The sequence below is a fragment of the Marmota marmota genome, unplaced genomic scaffold (genome assembly GCF_001458135.2).
Source record: "Marmota marmota marmota unplaced genomic scaffold, marMar, whole genome shotgun sequence".
Lineage (NCBI taxonomy): Eukaryota > Metazoa > Chordata > Mammalia > Rodentia > Sciuridae > Marmota > Marmota marmota.
The window spans coordinates 2,196,013-2,215,801 of NW_025999924.1; the positions used below are offsets into that span (position 1 = coordinate 2,196,013).

General features: G+C 35.2%; 2 protein-coding genes across 8 annotated transcripts in view; one reads left to right on the top strand and one right to left on the bottom strand.

Annotated features, from left to right (window-relative positions):
* The first annotated feature begins 2,310 nt into the window (after positions 1 to 2,310).
* Smim15 (small integral membrane protein 15) lies at positions 2,311 to 7,071 on the top strand. 7 transcript variants are annotated; one of them, XR_007346339.1, is made up of 3 exons: positions 2,311 to 2,851; positions 4,101 to 4,225; positions 5,230 to 7,071. XR_007346339.1 is itself a non-coding variant. In XM_048800015.1 (3 exons), exon 3 carries the CDS (start codon positions 5,264 to 5,266, stop codon positions 5,486 to 5,488), a length of 225 nt encoding a protein of 74 aa, XP_048655972.1. In that variant the 5' UTR covers positions 2,320 to 2,844; positions 4,101 to 4,225; positions 5,205 to 5,263; the 3' UTR covers positions 5,489 to 7,071. The 7 variants fall into 7 exon arrangements, 3 of the variants coding, with proteins under 3 accessions (XP_048655972.1, XP_048655973.1, XP_015352764.1); XM_048800015.1 differs by having other exon boundaries at positions 2,320 to 2,844; positions 5,205 to 7,071; XM_048800016.1 differs by having other exon boundaries at positions 2,320 to 2,844; positions 4,101 to 4,140.
* Positions 7,072 to 11,878: 4,807 nt separating this feature from the next.
* Positions 11,879 to 19,789, bottom strand: part of Ndufaf2 (NADH:ubiquinone oxidoreductase complex assembly factor 2) — a 182,529-nt gene continuing 174,618 nt past the window's right edge. The window contains exon 4 of the mRNA XM_048800014.1: positions 11,879 to 12,200. Within this exon, the coding sequence (XP_048655971.1) occupies positions 11,949 to 12,200 (252 nt within the window). The 3' untranslated portion in view covers positions 11,879 to 11,948. The remainder of the gene's footprint in view (positions 12,201 to 19,789) is intronic.

Consider the following 19,789-nt stretch of genomic DNA (forward strand, 5'->3'; position numbering starts at 1 on the left):
AGAAGAAAACAAGTAGCAAGGCTGGGAAACCCTTCCCTTGAATACCAGCTCTTTGAGGCATGCTGCCACCACCTGGGCAATAGGCAATTTTGAATTACAGTATTTAACAATTTTAGATACCAGTTAACAATTATAAAATGAAAAACATACTTTGATTTTTATGAAATAAGCATTTTTGTCAAGTCTTTGAGCATGAAAAACAGGGAGGAATTTTGGTGAGATGTGTTTAGAATCCTGCTCTATTTTTTAAGTTCTGGTTCCTCCTCTGTAAAATATGGGCAATACAGTTCTGAGGGATCATTTATAGTCTCAGAATTAGTGATAATAATCAAAAGCATCTAGCTCAATACCATTATAGAGTATGCACTCAATAAATTGTTTTGAAAACTTTAATTTTTCTTCAGTATAATCTTACAAATAGCACTAAACCTAATTACTCCTTTAAGTTACATAAATATGCCTATAAGAAATGTATTTGCATAATGTTTCAAAGGAAAGGGAAAAAAACTCACGAAATAACACTTAGGGAAGAAGTCAATTTCATTAGAATTAAGTCAAATAAGTGAAGAGTTACTGCAGAGAAAAAAGCATATGTGCAGGAGAGAGTTCTCAAAGTTTTTAAATCAAATTATTATTAAAATATGTTATTTAGGTTTCACTCCTTCACAATTTTGACATGTTAGGGTGAAATATAACTTTGTATCTCCCACGGGAAAAAGGCTTTTATATCAAACATATGGCAAAAATGGTATTTGGAAAGACATTTGAGAAAATAAAAGCCAGGTCAAAATCTTCTCAAAAAAATAATAAGACTTTAATATGCAGTGATATTTCTACTAAATACCTTTATTATGCAGCTGTTTATGAAGCTTAAGTCAGAAAAAAGGCCAAATATGGTCTGATTTATAGATTTTTTATTTTGTAGTGCTGGGGATTGAACCCAGGACTTCTTTACACATGCCAAGCAAGCACTCTACCTTAAGCCACATCCCTAGCCTCCAATCTACAGATCTTAAAGCTGAAAGGGTACTCTAGCTCACCTAGGATCCTTTCCACATATGGAAGAGGTTCGGAGTGACTTATCAGAGATTGTATAAAGATCAGTGCCATGACTCACAGACGAAGACTACTCACTATAGAAAGCAGTTCACTGTATCTGAACAAATTTTATCACCACCATTTGTTAAGGTAAGGCAGAATGCAGTATGGAGCTGCACTGTGGAAATCCTCATGCTTCTGGGCTAGCAGTCTGCCCTGTAAACTGAAGCTAGATTAGTAAAATTAGACTGTGAAGGCATGATCTGGGTTACAAAGAGAGGCTTCAGAAGCTTCCTCCTTACAGGTCCTTTTCTTTCTGTTTAATATTCCTGCGCCTTTTATCAAAGAGGCAAATACTGGGAGGCAGTACTTGAGAAAACTAAGTCCAAGATTAAAATAAAATACCCACACATTGGCCTCTGAAGTGAAAGATAGTGAAATAATAAACTCTGACCCCATTCTGGATTCAGTACTTGGGCAAGTTTTAAGAACAATAAGTCGTACAAAGTTTCCTGCAACACAATCCAGTTACTGAATCTGCTTTTTCTGACCACTAGAGGTACAGGCTAGGTCTAAACCACTATCCAGGTTTTCCAAGAAGAATGAATAACAACTGCTGGTAATACAACATACAAACATTAACATATGTTCAAGGAACAGTATTTTAGATTGTTAGATTATCTGCCCAAAGCCTGTTACTTAGTAAATAATAGTTACTGTTGTACCTAAACTAGTTATACATGTTGCAGCTTGCTCCTCAAAGAGAACATTCTATCGTCTTTCAAGTATAAAAACCTGCTTTATTTGGCACACAACAGTGAAGAGGTCTTGCAACATTTGCCAGAGGTAGACAAACAGAGCAAGCAGTTCAGTGCAATCACAAAATTTGAGCGCCAACCAAACCAGAGCTAATTTTTCAGTTCCTGTAGATTAGAAGACAATATTAACTCACCCTTTCTGCTTGTTGACTTTTGCATCCCTTTATTTGTGTACTGAAAGAACAAGTACCTCTGTGGGAACTCTATGCCCTGACAACTTAATTATTTATCAAGTTTACTTTGGGCAAATGTTGATCATTCTTTTGTTAAATGAGTTAGGCTCTTAAATTAAAAACAAACAGACAACAACAACAAAAAACCCCTTTCCCACAGCATGGCAGCATTTCCCCTTAGTAACAAGGTTCAGTGGATTCATCCTAGCCCAGCTGCTATTTCCCCTCCCGAACAGGAAGACTTAAATATTGTGCAATCGTGAGAGGGGAACCAGGTGAGTGGTGAACCAGGCAGAACTATCCAGTCTTTCAAGGATCTTCGAGGGGCACTCGCCCTGACTTTGGGGCGGTGTGTGGGAACTACCTCCTTTCTTGACCCTTCCCCGCGGCCAAAGACATCACCACCAGGACCTCCACCAACGGTGCAGCTTCAGCAGGAGAGGGAGCTGTTTCCCGACTCACGTCGGGGGCACAGGCAGGCGAACCTATCAGTTTGGGGCCCGCTCCCAAGGCAGCCCCACGCCTTCTCGCCCACCTTCCATTCCCGGGCAGGAGGCCCAGGTTTCTGGCCCCCCGGGGAGCCCAGTGCCACCGCCCACACCGCACGGCCTCACCTGCGGCTCCCCGGAAATCTCCACGCTGCCCTGCCCCCGCCCCCGCCCCCCACGTCCTCTGAGTGGAGGTCCCGGGACCCACAGCAATGGCGCAGCCGGAAACTAGCCCCTCGACTTCCTCACGCCGGACTCCGAGCTGGGGCCGGCCTGTGGGCGGTACGCAAGGGACTCGACTTCCGCCTTCCTGCTTCCGGTCTGGCGGTGAGTTGTAAGTGGGAGCCCGTGCTTTTGGGGCGATGCAGAGCGGCTGATGGCGGCCTCTGCAATGGTGTCCGGGTGTCGGGCAGAGGTGGCCGCAGCCCAAGGTGTGGCGGGGCCGACCCGGGTTCCCCGAGGCCCTCTACTCTGCGAGCCCTGCCCGGCCTGAGGCGGGATGAGGGCCTGCGCTTGCTGGGTCGAGGGGCAGGGATAAACGTGGCTCCCACGGGCCCGTTGCGGGAAGGAAGAATGAGCAAAGGGAGTCCTAAGGAAGGAGGGCAAGACAAAGGACTGAGTATGGCTGGCTGTCCAGAACCACCAGCTGCAGCTTCAGGCGCCAGGCAGGGCTGGCCGGGAGATGAGCCCCATCGATCTATTGGGCGGAAGAAGAGTAGTATCTGTTCCTTACAGTGTGAGGCCTGGGCGTCTGGTAGGATATTGAGGTGCACTAGAGATGTGCGGCCTGTGGACGACAACGCCTTTATGTAAACAGTAAAACATTGCCATAAACCAGGTCCTTCGCCCTGGCTTAACTTTGCAAAGTTCTTTTGCTTATTCACTAAAACTTAAATTAATTAGTGCATTACTGGGCTGAAGAAGGATCCATTTTAGTAGAACCCGGTTCCAATTATGGGTGGCGACGTTTTGAAGTCGAGGGCTAGTGTATTTAATGTCATGTATCGTAAGTTGGAAATAGAGGCATGATTTTTGTTGAAAATGAGAAGAAACTGGAAAGATGGATTTGAAACCAATGACAGTTTTTGCGTGATGGTATTGGGGATAATAATTGGCTTTGTTTATCTTTTCTGATTTTCCTAAAAAAGGACACGAATCGCAATAACAGTTAAAAAAATACCTTTGAAGAGTAAGGCTAGGTGTTTGATTTTTGTAATGATGTACTTAATCTAATGAATAAATGAATGAATGGATATCAACCTTTCTGGTATACAAAGTTCAAGTTCTAGAAATAGATATGGTGAAGTGAGCCAGCTTGTCTTACAAGTCAGTGAATATCATAAATAATTTTATTGAAATAAATAATTCTGTAAAATACTTGATTTCCAGTAATTAGGATTTCCCTACAGGGAATTATAATTGTGTAAACTCAGATTAGGAAAAAAATAGGTATTTAAAAGTTTGTAATTGACAGTTTTACATGTTACAGAATTTAGAAATTTTCCATGTGAAAACATTACAGTTATTCTGAAAGTTCTGACTTAAATGTTTTCTCTCTTCTCTTCTACTTATCCATTTTATAGAATTTAACGCTCTCAGAAGTATACTGTGGAACCAAAGAAGGCAAAACCACCAAGGGTCATCAGAAATTGTGCTTGGCTCACTGATAATCCCGGGACAAAATTAGAGATCACTACTCAAGCATAAGGTAGATGATTTTTTTGAATCTTAGCAGACATTTTTAAGTATATTTACACCCATACCCTACCCAGGTATTTTAATTCTCCAGTTTGAATAGAGATTAGCACAAACATGAAAGGTACAAAAGCCTGTGGGCCAAAATAGAATTTGTCATTCAAGCTCATCCAATCCTTATTTGCCAGATGACTTCCCTTATCAACAGAAAAAGGAACAAAATGGATGGCACTTTTTATAATAACTTTTTTCTTTTATTTCATTCAGTAGGGGTCTCCAAAGCTGAAAGGGCATAAAATAGCACACACTTTTTAGCTTATACCTTTTGGCATATGAATGTAGGTATCATCCTGGCTCCCTTGCCTTTTTCTATTCCATTTTAGGAAATAGCCATCTATCACTTTCCTTTCCATGGGAATGTGTTTCATGCTTTGGGGCTTGTCCTTTTTTAAACATAAAAATTTGATTTGTACTTTTGTTAATTACCTGGTAGTACTGAGGATACATTAAATTACAAACAGGATTCAGCTGTTTCCTGAAATGAGCATGTGAAACAGACTCTTGTAAAAGTGTGCTGTTTATCTTGAATTTAGGAAGCATATGAGAACTTAGTAGTCCTTGAGACAGAGTTCAAATAATTTTTACTTTTGTTTCCTATAAATTTACATCTTTTAAAAGTGTTACTATTCTGGCTGCAGGTAATGGCACATGCCTGTAATACTAGCAACTGGGGACACTGAAGCAGGAGGATCACAAATAAAACGGGCTGGGATGTAGCTAAGTGGTAAAATACTCCGGGTTCAATATGTAGTCACCTTTTCCCTCCCAAAAGTTGCTATTCTTGTTGGCCTAGTTGAATTTTTTCCCCCTCTAACTGGAGTTATTAGTCCTTATTAAAAATAGTACTAATTTGTACTTTAAAAAAAATTGAGTGATAATGGAATTGTGAGTTAACTCTGTAACTTTTTTCAGAATTTTGATTAATCATACAGTCTTTTTCCTGTTGTCCATCCCCAGCTGACCCCCCAGTTTTCCTAAGACTGCTACAAAGATGTTTGACATAAAGGCTTGGGCTGAGTATATTGTGGAATGGGCTGCAAAAGACCCATATGGGTTCCTTACAACAGTTATTTTGGCCCTTACTCCACTGTTCCTAGCAAGTGCTGTACTGTCCTGGAAATTGGCCAAGATGATTGAAGCCAGGGAGAAGGAACAAAAGAAGAAACAAAAACGTCAAGAGAATATTGCAAAAGCTAAACGACTCAAAAAGGACTGAAGGAATGTATAGGCTCTGCAACCAGAGAAAAATCATTTGGAAAATTATGCAGCTTTGGAAGGACTCACTAAGGTTTCTTTGGATTTCATGATAGTATTATTTAGTATGAAATCTGATCATGTAGAAGAATCATGTTTTGACCTCCATACTGTAGTTTTAGGCTTGGGTACCGAAGTTTGTAGGTATCTACTGGCAGTTATAAATAAGCATACATACAGGTTGAGCATCCCTAATCAGAAAATCTCAAACTTGGAATGCTCCAAAATCCAAATTTTTTTGTGCACAAACATGATGCCACAAGTGGAAAATTGCAGTAAAAACACAAGTATGCTAAAAAAATATAAAAATACCACATAAAATTACTTTCAGGCTATACGAAACAAATGAATTTTGTGTTTAGACTAAGGTTCTGTCCTCAACACATCTCATCATGTATATGCAAATATTTCAAAATCTGAAAAAAATCAAACACTTCTGGTCCCAGACATTTCAGATAAGGGATACCCAACTTGCAATACAAATTCTTCATAGGTGATTAAGTTATTTGCCATTTTGCAGCTTTTGTACTGAAATGATTATGGAGAAATGAGTTTAGATTGTGAACTTTATTCAAATAGTGGCTTAAAATGGGATCCTTTTCTGAACAAAATATGTTAAGAATATAAGACAATTATCCTTTCTGAGGTGAAAAGTTTGTTCTTAAAGGAGATATAGTATATTAATCACATCTTTTATCATTATTGCTTATTCCTTGGAATGTACTCATTTTTGGATTTCTCAAAGTAAAATAGTATTAATGAGTATACAAGTCTGTTTTCTTCATTTTTTTTCTGATTTTAGCCTTTAAGACAACTGGCGATTATCAAGACATTCTCATTTTTAAAACCTAATTTTATAAAGAATTTTCTTGATTATGTAGAATACTGTCTTCTGGTTATAACAGTCTTTGTACTTATGAACATTGCCATTTTCTTAAGAGATGTGTTGTTGAGAAGAATGACACTATGATTTAAAGCTTGTAGTAAAAAGGCCAAATACTGTAGTATCTTGGAACCATTTTATTTTTGTGTTATATAAAACAGTGAAACAGTGAAAAAGTTTTATCAGGTAATTTGTTGGTTATATAGATGGCACTTTTGGTTTTATTCCATTCTTTAACTCATAGGTAGTGATGTCCTGTACTTTTTGATCCAAAAAGTTTGAGGTAAAAATTGAAATTTCATATTTTTTTTTAATAGAGTTAATAGCTAAGCCATAACTTCTTCAATGGTAAGAAAGGCTTAAAATTTGGGAAGATTTTGTCGGGTATAGTAATAATTGTACAAATAGAATAAAATTGTATTCAAAATGAGAATCATATAATTCAAAGTACAGAGCTAAAGGATCTCTCCTTAAGTAGTATAACTGGAACTTTGACTATTAAACATGGCTTTTCTAAATGCATGGTCCAGTAATTTTATTCATTGTATTTAATAGCTTATTAATGTTTCTGCACCTCTGAGAATGAATATTAAGTAATTGTCCAACAGCTCTCATTTTAAAATGAAACCAGATAATGAAATAAATTTGATACTTTTATAAGAGGTCCTGGGTTTTTGTCTTTTTTTGGGAGAGAATAATAAGATATGTAAGTTAGACTTTCAAAGGGTTATGAATTTCCCTTGTACCTAAATGTATTTATAAAAGCTTAGGACAGTATTTCTTAAATTTGAGAACCTAAGGATTTTTGAGAATGGTATGGACCAGTTTGAATAACACTTAATGTTATTTTTAGGTTACCAGTACCTACTTGAAGCTAGTATAATAGACACGTTATAACGCCAGACATTGAAATAATTCAATGTTTAATTATAAGCTGGTTGTTCAGGTGATCTAGGATATGCTTTATATATTATCTTTAAAATTAAAACTTGCTTATACAGAACTCCTGGTCTTCATGAGTCTGCAGAGCCCATTTTAAGAAAAACTAGGTTAAGGTAAATCCAAAATGTTAGGGTGTCTATAGTTAAGCTGTTCATGGAAAGAATTTATATACATATTTTGCTTATGGAATATTTTAGAGTAATAAAAGCATTGAAGCAAAGAATGTGGTCCTTATAATTCTTACTTCTCTTACTAAAGCTGTGGTTTCACTGGTTCTGTTGTAACAATTTAAAAGTATTTTTCTGTGATTTGTTAAAGTTGTAACATTAATTTTTTATATTTTTTTTGCCATAAGCTATTTGTTTTTTCTTCAGCTTTTCTCAACATTTATAGAGCTTTTTTTATGGTGAGTTCAAGTTTTTTTTTTCTTTAAATATATATTTTTTAGTTGTAGGTGGACACAATATCTTTATTTTATCTTTATGTGGTGCTGAGGATTGAACCCAGTGGCTCACACATGCTAGGTAAGCGCTCTACCTCTAAGCCACTACCCCAGTCCTTCAACAAGGTTTTATAATATTTATGTATGTTTGGGGAGGAGGCATAAAGCAGAGAATATTGTGAAGTTTGGGATTCTAAAAAAAAATTCCGTCTTCTCTCACCTTAATAAACATTATTTTTTTTTAAAATCCCATTTATTCAAAATACAACTTTTTAGTTTCGTTTTGTTGACTATTAAACATGGCTTTTCTAAATTGAGGACTGAACTCAGGGACACTTGGCCACCGAGCCACATATCCATCCCTATTTTGGAAACTATCCCCAGATTGCCTCTAATATTTTATCAGAAATATATAAATAGAGGGCTGGGGTTGTAGCTCTGTGGTTGAGTGCTTGCCTCGAATGCAAGAGGCACTGGTTTCGATCCTCGGCACCACATAAAAAAATAAAACAAAGATATTGTTTCTGTCTAGATCTAAAAAAAATAAAAGATATATAAATAGATTGTGTGTCAGAATTTGACTCATGATATCCACTACTGCTGTATCAGATGTGTAAGTGCATTTTTGAAACTTTAAGAATGGACCTACTGAAAATGAGCTTAGGAAGCTTTGGGCAGGAACCCAGGACTGAAATAATAATTAACTGTGCCTCATTCCTTTGTCATTACATGTAAAGGAAAGTGGCAAGGGGCACTGTACATCTTAACTGGTTATAAATGAGAGGAAACTTGATCTTGTTTAGGAATTATTGTTTTTATGTTTGCATATGGTTAGAGGAAATCACTGATTTAGTAGAATATATTTAAGGACAATTTCTCCATTTCTCAAACAGGAAAAGATTCCATGGTCAGATACCTAAAGTTTGGGAAACATAAGCAGAACTTGGACAAGTTTCTTTTCTGCATGATTTCTTGGAGTCTTTAACCTAATATGACTGCCATGGATTCTCCTTTGTACCACTTTTTTCCCCAAAGAACATAACACAGTTTGGAAAAACCTAATCTAAATACATTCAGGTTACACTTTTAAATAAAAGAGGTAGCATTAAAAAAACCAATATAGTGGTTTTGATTCAGGGTTAATTAAGAAATAGCAAGAAATCTGTTAGAAAAATGGAGAAGACTTATTTCCTCCATTTTTGTTGGTTTTTATACCCTTTTTTGTTTTTTATTATTACTTTTTGTACCAGGGATAGAACCCAGAGCACTGTACCACTGAGCCCCATCCCCAGCCCTTTTTATTTTTTATGAGACAGGGCTACACTAAGTTGCTGAGGCTGGCCTCAAACTTGTGATCCTCTTATCTCAGCCTTCTGGGATTACAGGCATGTACCACCATGTCTGTCATTTTGTTGGTTTTTAACTTAAAATACATAAGGCATAGCTAATTGGCTAGATTTTAAACCCCAGAGACTTTTTTTTTTTTGCACCACAAAGTTTGTATAATACTTAAGCCCAATATTGTAAAAACTAAAAATATGTGTATAGCATATATAACATAGGCATAGAAAGCCAGGAAGGACTGGCTCTAAGAAAGTATCTAGAGTATCTACAATGTTATTTAATTATGCTAATAGGAACATTTTTAATTTTGAGACTAAAATTTTTAAACTACTTTTGAAAAACTATAAAAAACTTGTAAATGGCCAAAATGTCATTATTTTAAAAATGAAATATGGTGGCCAAGCTAATATTTAATATTTCAATTATACTTTGCAAGTGTTTGGCCTTAAAGGTAGGTATTTTTTTAAAAATATTTTTTAGTTATTGATGAACCTATTTACTTATTTATTTATTTATATGTGGTGCTGAGAATTGAACCCAGTGCCTCACACCTGCTAAGGCAAGCACTCTGCCACTAAGCCACAAACCCCAGCCCAAAGCTAGGTATTTTAAAAAAGTTGCTTGGAAAGGAAAAACTTAATCAGGACAAGATAGTTCATTTTTAAATATAGAACATCCCCTAAAAACATCCTCTAACAATGTAGTCATCCTATACACTTGCCTAGAGGAGAGGAGTATGGGTGGATTATTATGACCTTCATTCCCACCTCTCAAAACTGCCTTGACTTTACATGCTCTACTAATTGTGTTGGGCCAAGTATCATCATTTTATTTGAACATAATGCAATTTCCCTCAAAGATTCTTGGCTAAGATTTTCTTATTTTGCTTATGTAAAACAGGTATTTTATTTATTTATTTATTTTTTAATTTTTTATTGTGGGTTGTTCAAAACGTTACAAATTTCTTGGCATACCATATTTGACACTTTGATTCAAGTGGGTTATGAACTCCCACCTTCACCCCATACACAGATTGCAGAATCACATCAGTTACACATCCATTGATTTACAAATTGCCATCCTAGTGTCTGTTGTGCTCCGCTGCCTTTCCCATCCTCCNGTTCTTCTTTTCCTATTTTGATGCCTTTAATTTCTTTCGTCTGTCTAATTGCTCTGGCCAGTGTAAAACAGGTATTTTAAAATGAAAACTAAAAATTAATGTAAATTCTACCATATGCTAAGATATTTAAAAACACTATATGGAAAACATTTGCAAAAGATGTACATAGGATGAAATTAATAAGTTAATAGAAATTTGGCAGTAGAGACACTCTAGCATGCTAAAAGTATTTACAATTTTCTTTTCAAGCCAGGATTTAAGAACATGTTAACTGAGTCACAATCCAATTATTACTATAAATTGTAACTTCTTTTATATTACCTAATGGCTAGTTCCTTTTTTGCCTCTGTGGTAAAATACAGTACTGCTTGGTAGTGATCTGACAAGACAAAATGCTTAACCTGCTATTAACAGGGCTGTTGGAACACTCAAATTATCACCTAGGCTCTTCTGTCATTCAGTATGTTATGGTGATTTTGTCAGTTACTTTTTTTTTTTTTTTAGTGTAAATGCTTTATAAAATAGTTGTATTTTTCTGTAGTTATTAGAATTTTTACCTTTAAGTAAACATTTCAGTGTATGTGGTTTTAGGAATACATTATTAATATTTAACCAAAGATTTCCTTGCATTATTCAGAGCATAAAAGTTTTGGTTTTTGTTTAGTGAATATTTATTAAATATCTACTCTACGCCAAACACTGTGAGATAAACTCTACATTAAAATAATGAAAACTTAGTTGTGCACTCTAGAAAATGACCCTTTGAGAGTACTTTTGCATGTTGTCAGTGTCATCTGTCTACATTTTTCTTCAATATACAAACCATGATTCCCAGCTATCAGTGGAATTGCATTCTGCTTTGAGAACTCGTCCATATATATATATTTTTTTCAAAGTAAATTTCATTCTCATGGAATTCCAGTTATCCCATTTCTCTCTTTACTGTCCTTTAAGACTTCTATGATGGATTGTCTCCTGTTGGTCCTAATTCCTCTCCAAACTCCAGCCACAGTTTAACCATAAGGTAGTTTTTGTCCCATTTTCTCAGCAAGGTGGTTCTTTTTATAAGCTAAATTTCTTTGCATTTACACATTTTATCCAAGTTTATGTTTTTGATTAGTCCTTTGGAATTTTTTTTTAAACTATTTTTTAGTTTAGTTGGACACAATACCTTTATTTTATTTATTTTTATGTGGTGCTGAGGATCGAATCCAGGGCCTTGCACATGCCAGGCAAGTGCTCTTCTGCTGAGCCATAACCCCAGCCCGTAGTCCTTTGGAATCTTAATAGGGTACATCAACAAAAATAAAAATATCAGTTTTTCCTTTTATATTTTATCATTTGGGAGAGCTCACTACCCTATTCTGCCAAGATATATCCTTCCACCTAAGGATCCTATATGCATTGAGCATTCACAACTACCTGAACACTCCTTAGAGTAGTAATCTAAGAAGGGAAAAGAAATTCTAAGCAAATTCATGAACAAGATGAGGACTAAACCAAATGTAAGATTTAAGGCTAAAGAGTTTACACTTCAATGCTTCCTAATCTCATGTTACTTATGGGTACTAAAAATGAATTCTTAAGCTAGAATACAGAGTTATTGTATACCTAGAAAATATAAAGTAACCAACCTTTTATTTGTTAAAATTGTTATATCCATGTAAATTAAATGATTTCATCAGTGCAATTCATTGATTTTGGCTCTTGCCATCTTGTGGCATCCAAGATCCTGGCTGAAAGGTTTTACCAGTGCTGGTGGGTGCCTCTGAGGGTTCTTCCTTTCCAAAGTATGGAGCAGAGGCATGCCCTTTAATGTGAGTTTGAACAGGTGGAGGCAAGTGTTCCTTGATGGTCTCTTTACTAAGGAGTTTTTCTTTTTCATAAAAATCTTGACTTTTAATTTTCATTTCTTCTCTATATTTCTCATTCTTTAATATTTCCTGCACATATATACATATAAATAGAAAAAATATTAAATTAAAAGCTTAAATACCAAAGAAAGGTTTTATGAAAACAAAAGTCAATAAAAATAAAAAATACATACATGATACTTGCTTTTTCAATTAAATTTTTGGATATATACAGGATAATTTTTAAAAAATTTGATTATCAGTGTTAAAATGATTCTCATTTTATGTTTAGATTTTATGGTAGAAATAGACATGAAGGACCACAGAATAGAAATATTTTCTATCCCAAAATGGAAATAAGCTATTAAACATGAAATATTACACAGGAGCATAAGTCACTTAATGAAAGAATTTGAAAGCTTATCAACTATTTTCTGCCTTAAAATTCTTTTTCTATGGGAACTAAAGTGTTAAAGCTAAGGCCACCTTATGGTTCCAAATCCAAGCCATCTATCTCCCCTTCTTTAGAGTGATAATGGCAGAGGATAGGAATGGAATCTGAGTTCAGTATGCCCTGGACACTAGTTCCAAGGGCACTTTGCTATTGGAAATGCTTCCTCAGATCAGTACAATCTGTGCAGTGCACTTCTGTTTCTCAGATTTGCTATTCTATCTAGAAGGATTTATACCCAAAGTAACAATCTCTTAGCTATTTTACTAAACACAAGACCATCGAATTTAAGAAGCAGCTTTAAATGTACCACTAAAGGCATTTAAGCTTCTGTATTCATCCTTGATTTCAGTGATGCCAAAATTTAAAAAGATGTGCATCTTAAAAACAGATGAAATGTTTTTCTTCTATCTTATTTTTAAGTGAATTTAAAAAATTTCAATACCTTTATTTTATTTATTATTAGTTGGTGCTGTGGATCAAACCTAGTGCCTCACATGTGCTAGACAAGTGCTCTACCACTGAGCTACAACTCTAGCCCATGGATGAAAAATTTTAATGTTGTTTTTGCTTATCTGGGTTTTCTGATTTTTCTTTAGGAATAAAATAAATGTCATTTATAATACAAAAATTAGAACATTAATGTAACTAATATCACAACATTGAAAAAAACAAGTTCTCAAGTTTTTTAAAAAATTTACCACTTTAAAAAAATGACACTTTAAAGGGCAACATCATGGCATCTATGATGTAATCTTTCTGTTTCTAAAGTGAATTTCAAGTAGTATAGTCCTTTAAAACCATAAGCACCAATATTTAAAATAATGGGTTGAAGTTAAGAGACGGTGGCGTATGCCTATAATTCCAGCTACTTGAGAGGCTCAGGAGGTGATCTCAACTCCTGGGCAACTTAGTGAGACTGTGTCTCAAAAAGTAAAAAGGGCTGTAGCTTAGTGGTAGGGAGTCCCTGGATTCAATCTCCAGTATTCTCCCTGACATGTGAACAAAATTAAAATTTAAAAAATAGCTATAGTGTTATAGACTTATATATGAAGGATGGCCCATCTAATGAAATTTCTCCCTCAAACATATGAGGAAAAGAACAATATTTATAAATGTTATTGTAGTTTTCACAATACAGAGCAAATCCCCATGCATAGTTTAATAACCACAGGAAGTTTAGGGGCAGCTGCTAACAAGTGAGGGTGAGAGTAGAGAAATCAGGCTTTGCTTTTCTTACACCATATAGAACTCTTATGTAAGGTGATTTTACACAAAGGTTATCCTTTCCTGTGATATTGGAAATAATGCAAGTTAGACAAGAATACTTTTTTGGTATTGCCATGTTTTTCAAGTTCCTGTGTCTTCATATGAAGCTCAGTCTGGGGAGCAGAATGGAAGGTTCAGGGCCAGGTTAAACTTACCCTGGTAACTGATCTCAAGTAGCAAGAGGCTACTCAGGCTCACATGGAGCTTGCTTGATCTTGGCAAAATAACATCAGTTACATCCCCCCAAACTGTGCCCATGCCTACTCTATTTACTTCACCACCATTGCTGCAGTTGCATAGTTGGTACACAGATGTGCCCTCTGAATAACAGCGGATGGGATGTAGCTCTGTGGTAGAGTACTTGACTAGTTTACATGAAGCCCTGGATTCAATCACTAGCACCTCAAAAATAAATAAATAAATAAATAAATAAGAAAAAGAAAAAAGCTTCTCTTATTTCTCTTGCTTTCAAATAATATTTCTTTATTTGACATTACTCTTTTTAAAAAATATTGTTTCTAGTTGTCAATGGACCTTTATTTATTTATTTATATGTGGTATTGAGAATTGAACCCAGTGCCTCATGCATGCTGTTCATCTGCAACTAAAAAAATATAAAACAAAAAAACATTACTTTTCCAACTCAATTTCTGTCTTATAAAATAGCTATTTAGATAATTGAAAAGCCACTAATGATTATGGTGATCATTTTGACATGTGCAGAAGGATTAAAGATTGCAGAGTTGAAAAACATGGAGACTATACTTTTTCCTAGAAAAATTATTTATTATTTTTTGGTATCAGGAATTTAACCCAGGGATGCTTAACCTTTAAGCCACATCCCCAGCCCTTTTTATTTTTAATTTTGAGATGGTCTCACTAAGTTGCATCGGGCCTCACTAACTTGCTGAGGCTGGCCTTGAACTTGTGATGCTCCTGTCTCAGCCTCCTGAGCTGCTGGGATTATAGGCATAAGCTGCTACAATGGGATATTATTATTATTTTGTAAACTAATTGCTACCAGGCAGAACCCTGCTAATAGCTTCTAAGGAAATTAAACAGAACATAAATCATTTATAAAAGGAAATCTAATTTTGTAACCATTTGGTATTAACCAATGAAAGTATGAATTATATTAAGAAAGTCTATTTTAGCATGGAAACTATCCTAAAGCAAAGATTTTTTTTTCCCCCTTAGAATTCCTTGGAACAATATCACCTTGTCTCCATGTATTTATCAGTTTCTTTATGTTCTAGTGTTTTGTGTAGGGACAAATCAGAAGCCAGGGGAGCTTTCTTTATAGTTTGTATTTTAAAAAGACATTTATCATTTTACCTATTGCTTTTCTTCCTGTCAATATTTTTTCTTAAACTAAACAAAAGATGGCTGTTGACATTTTATCACTTTATATTGTGCCATGATTTATTTAACAACTACCCTATTTTTCCCAATATTTCACTTCATTTAAAAAATAACATTGTGATGATTATCCATGTAGATTATTCGTTGACTCAGGGTTCCAACCCAAATTTACCTTTCACTAGCTGTGTGACACCAAGAAAGTCATTTAACTTTCTCAATACTAATTTCTTTCTTTGAAAATGGGGATAAAATTAATTGATAACAGTATTATGTTTCCTAAGATTGTTGACAATATATGACAGGTAATTATGCTTTTATAAAACTATGATGCCAAATGAAGTATCTTTTTTCTTTCTGTTCCCTTTAAGTAATCTCTATAGAGTTCCTTTAAAGGTTGACAGGTCTATACAGATTACAAATTCTTCCATATTCTAATATAAGCCAAACATTACTATTGGTTTAAAATTATGAATCTTTAAAAAATGTGATTATGTATGTATAGGTGTTTACACTTAAAATACTCATTAGTTACTCTTTCCATTGTTAGATTCCTCTGAAAGCTTTTCAATGGTGGTTAAGAAAATGGGGTCTGAAGTCAGACTACCTGCATACAAATCCCAGGTTTTCCATTTTACTAGCTCTGTGACCCAAGGATTGTTACTTAACCTCTCTCTGCTCAGTTTCTTTATGTGTAAAATGGAGATAACAATACTGTATTCCTCAATGAGCTGCTGTAGAGATTGGGCAAAAACTGGTGGCTGGGTAGTGATAGTACAAATAAGGTATAGGTGGATTTCAAAGTAGTGACTGTTTAATTCATTCACTAAAAAAAAATTAAAGTAAAAAAATTCAGTTTGATTGCATTAGCCACATTTCAAGTATTTAACAGCCATCTTGGCTATCATATTGCAAAGTACAGATACAAAATATTTCCATCATTGCAGAAACAGAAACTACTGGACTGTACTAATCTAGATCTATCCTAACAAAACTTAAAAATAATCTTCCAAAAGTTTGGGCTAACACACATGCCAATTAATGGTTCTCCTGAACAAAATCAATATTTTCTAAAGGAAGACAACAAAACCAGACATTAAACAAAATAATATTTCAGTGTTCATCATGCAACCAAGAAGCAAAAAGGAGAAAAGTATGATTGAAAATCAGTTAATGGAAACAGACTCAAATAACAGAAATGACTGAATTAACAGATTTTATCAAAGGTACTATAAAAATGTTCAAAGATTTAAAGGAAAAATGTCCATTAAGAGGAAATAAATGGAAACTTAAAAAGAACTGGGCTTCTAGAAGTGAAAAATAAAATATATAAAATGAAATATTTAATGGAGTGATTAACAGATTAGACACTGCAGAAGAACAATCTGAAAATAAGGCAATGGAAGATATATAAGCTGAAGCAAGTAGTTTTTTTTTTTTTTTTTTAAGCTTAAAAACTGAACAGAGCCTCAGGGAGCTGTGGGGCAGTGTCAAGTGGCCTAACATGCAAATGGAGTCACTGAAGAGGAAAGAATGACTAAAAAACCCAAACAGATAAAAATATAAATCTCTATATTCAAGAAGCTCTACAAACCCCAAGCAGAATAATCATAAAATCCAAGTACATCAAAATAAAATTGATAAAAACTAATGATAAAGAGAAAAATCTTAAGCTAACCATGGGGGAGAGGGGACATACACATTTATAGAAGAGACAAATAGCACTGAGTTATCATCAGAAACAAAGCTACCAATAAGATAGTGGAATGACTTTAAAGTGCTTTAAGATAAACTGCCAATTTAAAATTCGGAATCCAGTGAAAATATCCTTTAAAAATGAAGAAATAAAAACATTTTCAGACAAAAAAGTGAATTTGTCTCAAGCAAAAGAAACATCTACAAGCCAATCTACTACAAGAAACATCACAGGAACTCCAGTTAAAGGCACATGGTAAAAGATGGAAACCTAAAGCTACACAATAAAATAAACTGCTGGAAATAATAAGAAGGAAGAACTTCATTGCAAAGGAAAATACAGATTCGGAACGCTTCGCTAGATGATGGCTGCTCTATAACTTGTCCATCCAGTTTAAATCCCTGAGGATATGATCATCACACTGCCCAGTAAAACCACTATGAATCTTGTAGCTCAACATGACTATACTAAGAAGAGTTCTCACGCTTTACAAACCCAGTTTAGAAGTATATCCTGAGTGGGTCTGGTGGCACACACTTGTAATCCCAGCAGCTTGGGAGGCTGAGGCAGGAGGATCACAAGTTCAAAGCCAATTTAACAACTTAGCAAGACCCTATCTAAACAACAACAACAACAACAACAAAAAAAAAAAAACAAACTAAAAAAAGACTGGGGATGTGGCTCTGTAGTTGAGCATCCTTAGGTTCAATCCCCGTTACAATAAAAATAAGTATAGCCTGAGAGGCAAGAGGACTATTGTTTGTACATGCAGCCCTCAAATCCCTCACTTAACCTGTCTCATTGCCCCTCTATTCCCAATCAATAAGGAGCTTCTGCTCACCAAGCATTCCACGTCTTATACCATCGTCCTGGCTCCCCTGATTTAGGATTTGGAACAGTATGTCAACAATGTTTCTTGTTTGCCTGAAGTGAAGCCTTATGAAGTTGACAATTAGAAAGTCATGAATGAGGTCAATCCCATTCTAGGAGGGTCACAAAGAGTCCTTGGAAGTACTGAAGGATATTATTCTCCACCAGTCTCAGGGAAGAAGAGAAAGAAACCATGCTGAGAATGGAGAAAGCAAAAGCTGTGTCAAAATCTTGTATGTCAAAATATTCCTTAAAAAGAACCCCAGATTCATCAGTATTATATATACATTTTTTCTAGGTCAAAATTTTAACGGTCATTCTGAAGGATTAGATTAAAAAGGAAATTTAAACAAGGAGAAGCTATGAATGCCTTCAACAAACTTATCACTGTTTTTGTAAAAGACATATTAATGGCTATTGTGACTATTCAGTAATGTGAACTTAATTCCTCCCACCCTCCACCAAAGCTGAAGTTCAAATCCTTTCCAAAACCATCATTGTGCTAAGAACACTTATAGTAGCTGTACTACTATTGTACTCAGTGTTGCAAATTCCTTTGTATGGTAATGCAAAAAGCTTTTGAATTAAAAAAAAAAAACAAAGCCTAAATATGCAATTTATTAATATGCTGTCATATTTAGTTTACTCACCAACACTAGGCATGATATGATCATTCCATTTGTTTCACATAGTCCCTCATGTGAAATCCTAGTACATCTGAGTTTTCCCAAATGGTGAGGAATTCAGTTCTAATAATCAGTTATGACTCTGAGTTATTAGATAACAGAAATGGGTATTTATACTATAAAAAGGAGGCGAAACAAATGGCAGAATAGAAATAGAGAGCTCTTCAGTAATGCATTGAGAGAGAGAAAGGAAATTGAGGCAATGCAAAACTGGGTCTTGGAACTGCAAAAATCTGAGAGAAGGGAGAGAGCAGAAAACTGCTCTGTGATGAAGTTATCATGAGGATTGAAGTTTAGATTACTTGGCAAGTTCTAGGGGAAAAGAAGAGCTGAGAAATATTCAGGTGAGTTAAAAAGGCTATCTCAAGCTGCAATACATGCCTGTAATACCAGTGGTTCAGGAAGTTGAGGCAGGAGGATTGCAAGTTCAAAGCCAGCCTCAGCAAAAGTGAGGCACTAAGCAATTCAGTGAGACCCTGTCTCTAAATAAAAAAATACAAAATAGGGCTGGGAATGTGGCTCAGTGGTTGAGTGCCCTGAGTTCAATCCCAGTACCCCCTACCTCCCCAAAAGGGTATCTCAAGAGTTTTCTGTCAAATATATACACTGTGTTGTGTCTCTAGGGCCAAAGGTAACAATTCTGAGTCTATACTATTAAATGGAATTGAATATATAGATGCAGGTATAAGTAGACATACAAAAGCATTTCAGACAAACAGAAGAATGAGAAGATATACTCCATTCATGTATGATGTGTCAAAATGTATTCTACTGTCATGTATAACAAATTAGAACAACAACAAAAAATTTCAGAATTATTCTATCATGAGGTGTTTAATGCTTTATATATACACACATAATGCTGACGCTGTGATATTCGTGTTAAATATAACATTCCACGATAATAAAATCCCAAGTTATTTTTGTGTATGTATGTTTGTTTGTTTGTTTATTTATTTATTTATTTTTATGATGCTGGGGATTGAATCCAGGGTGTTGCATATGCTTAGTGTGCACTCTACCATGAGCTAAACCCTAAGTCATTTAATTTTTATATCAACAGACTCCATGGAAATGAAATAGAGTCAGTGTTTTGTTAGGGAATTATCAAGTTTCTTTGAAAGTGTTATGAATCTAACTATAAAAAAATTCAGACTTATGCAGGTTGAATACATATATACACATCATACCCTGGTTCTTCTTCGATGTTCTGGCTCCATGCTCCTCTGGAGTTTAGTATTTACAAATGGTCTCCATTTAACTTCAAGTACTTGAGAATTCCAAGTATGTGTGTGTGTGTGTGTGTGTGTGTGTGTGTGTGTGTGTGTGTGTATATATATATATATAT

Excerpts from the sequence above, each read along its gene's own strand:
- Smim15 (XM_048800015.1), top strand. The coding sequence starts at position 5,264 with ATGTTTGACATAAAGGCTTGGGCTGAGTATATTGTGGAATGGGCTGCA.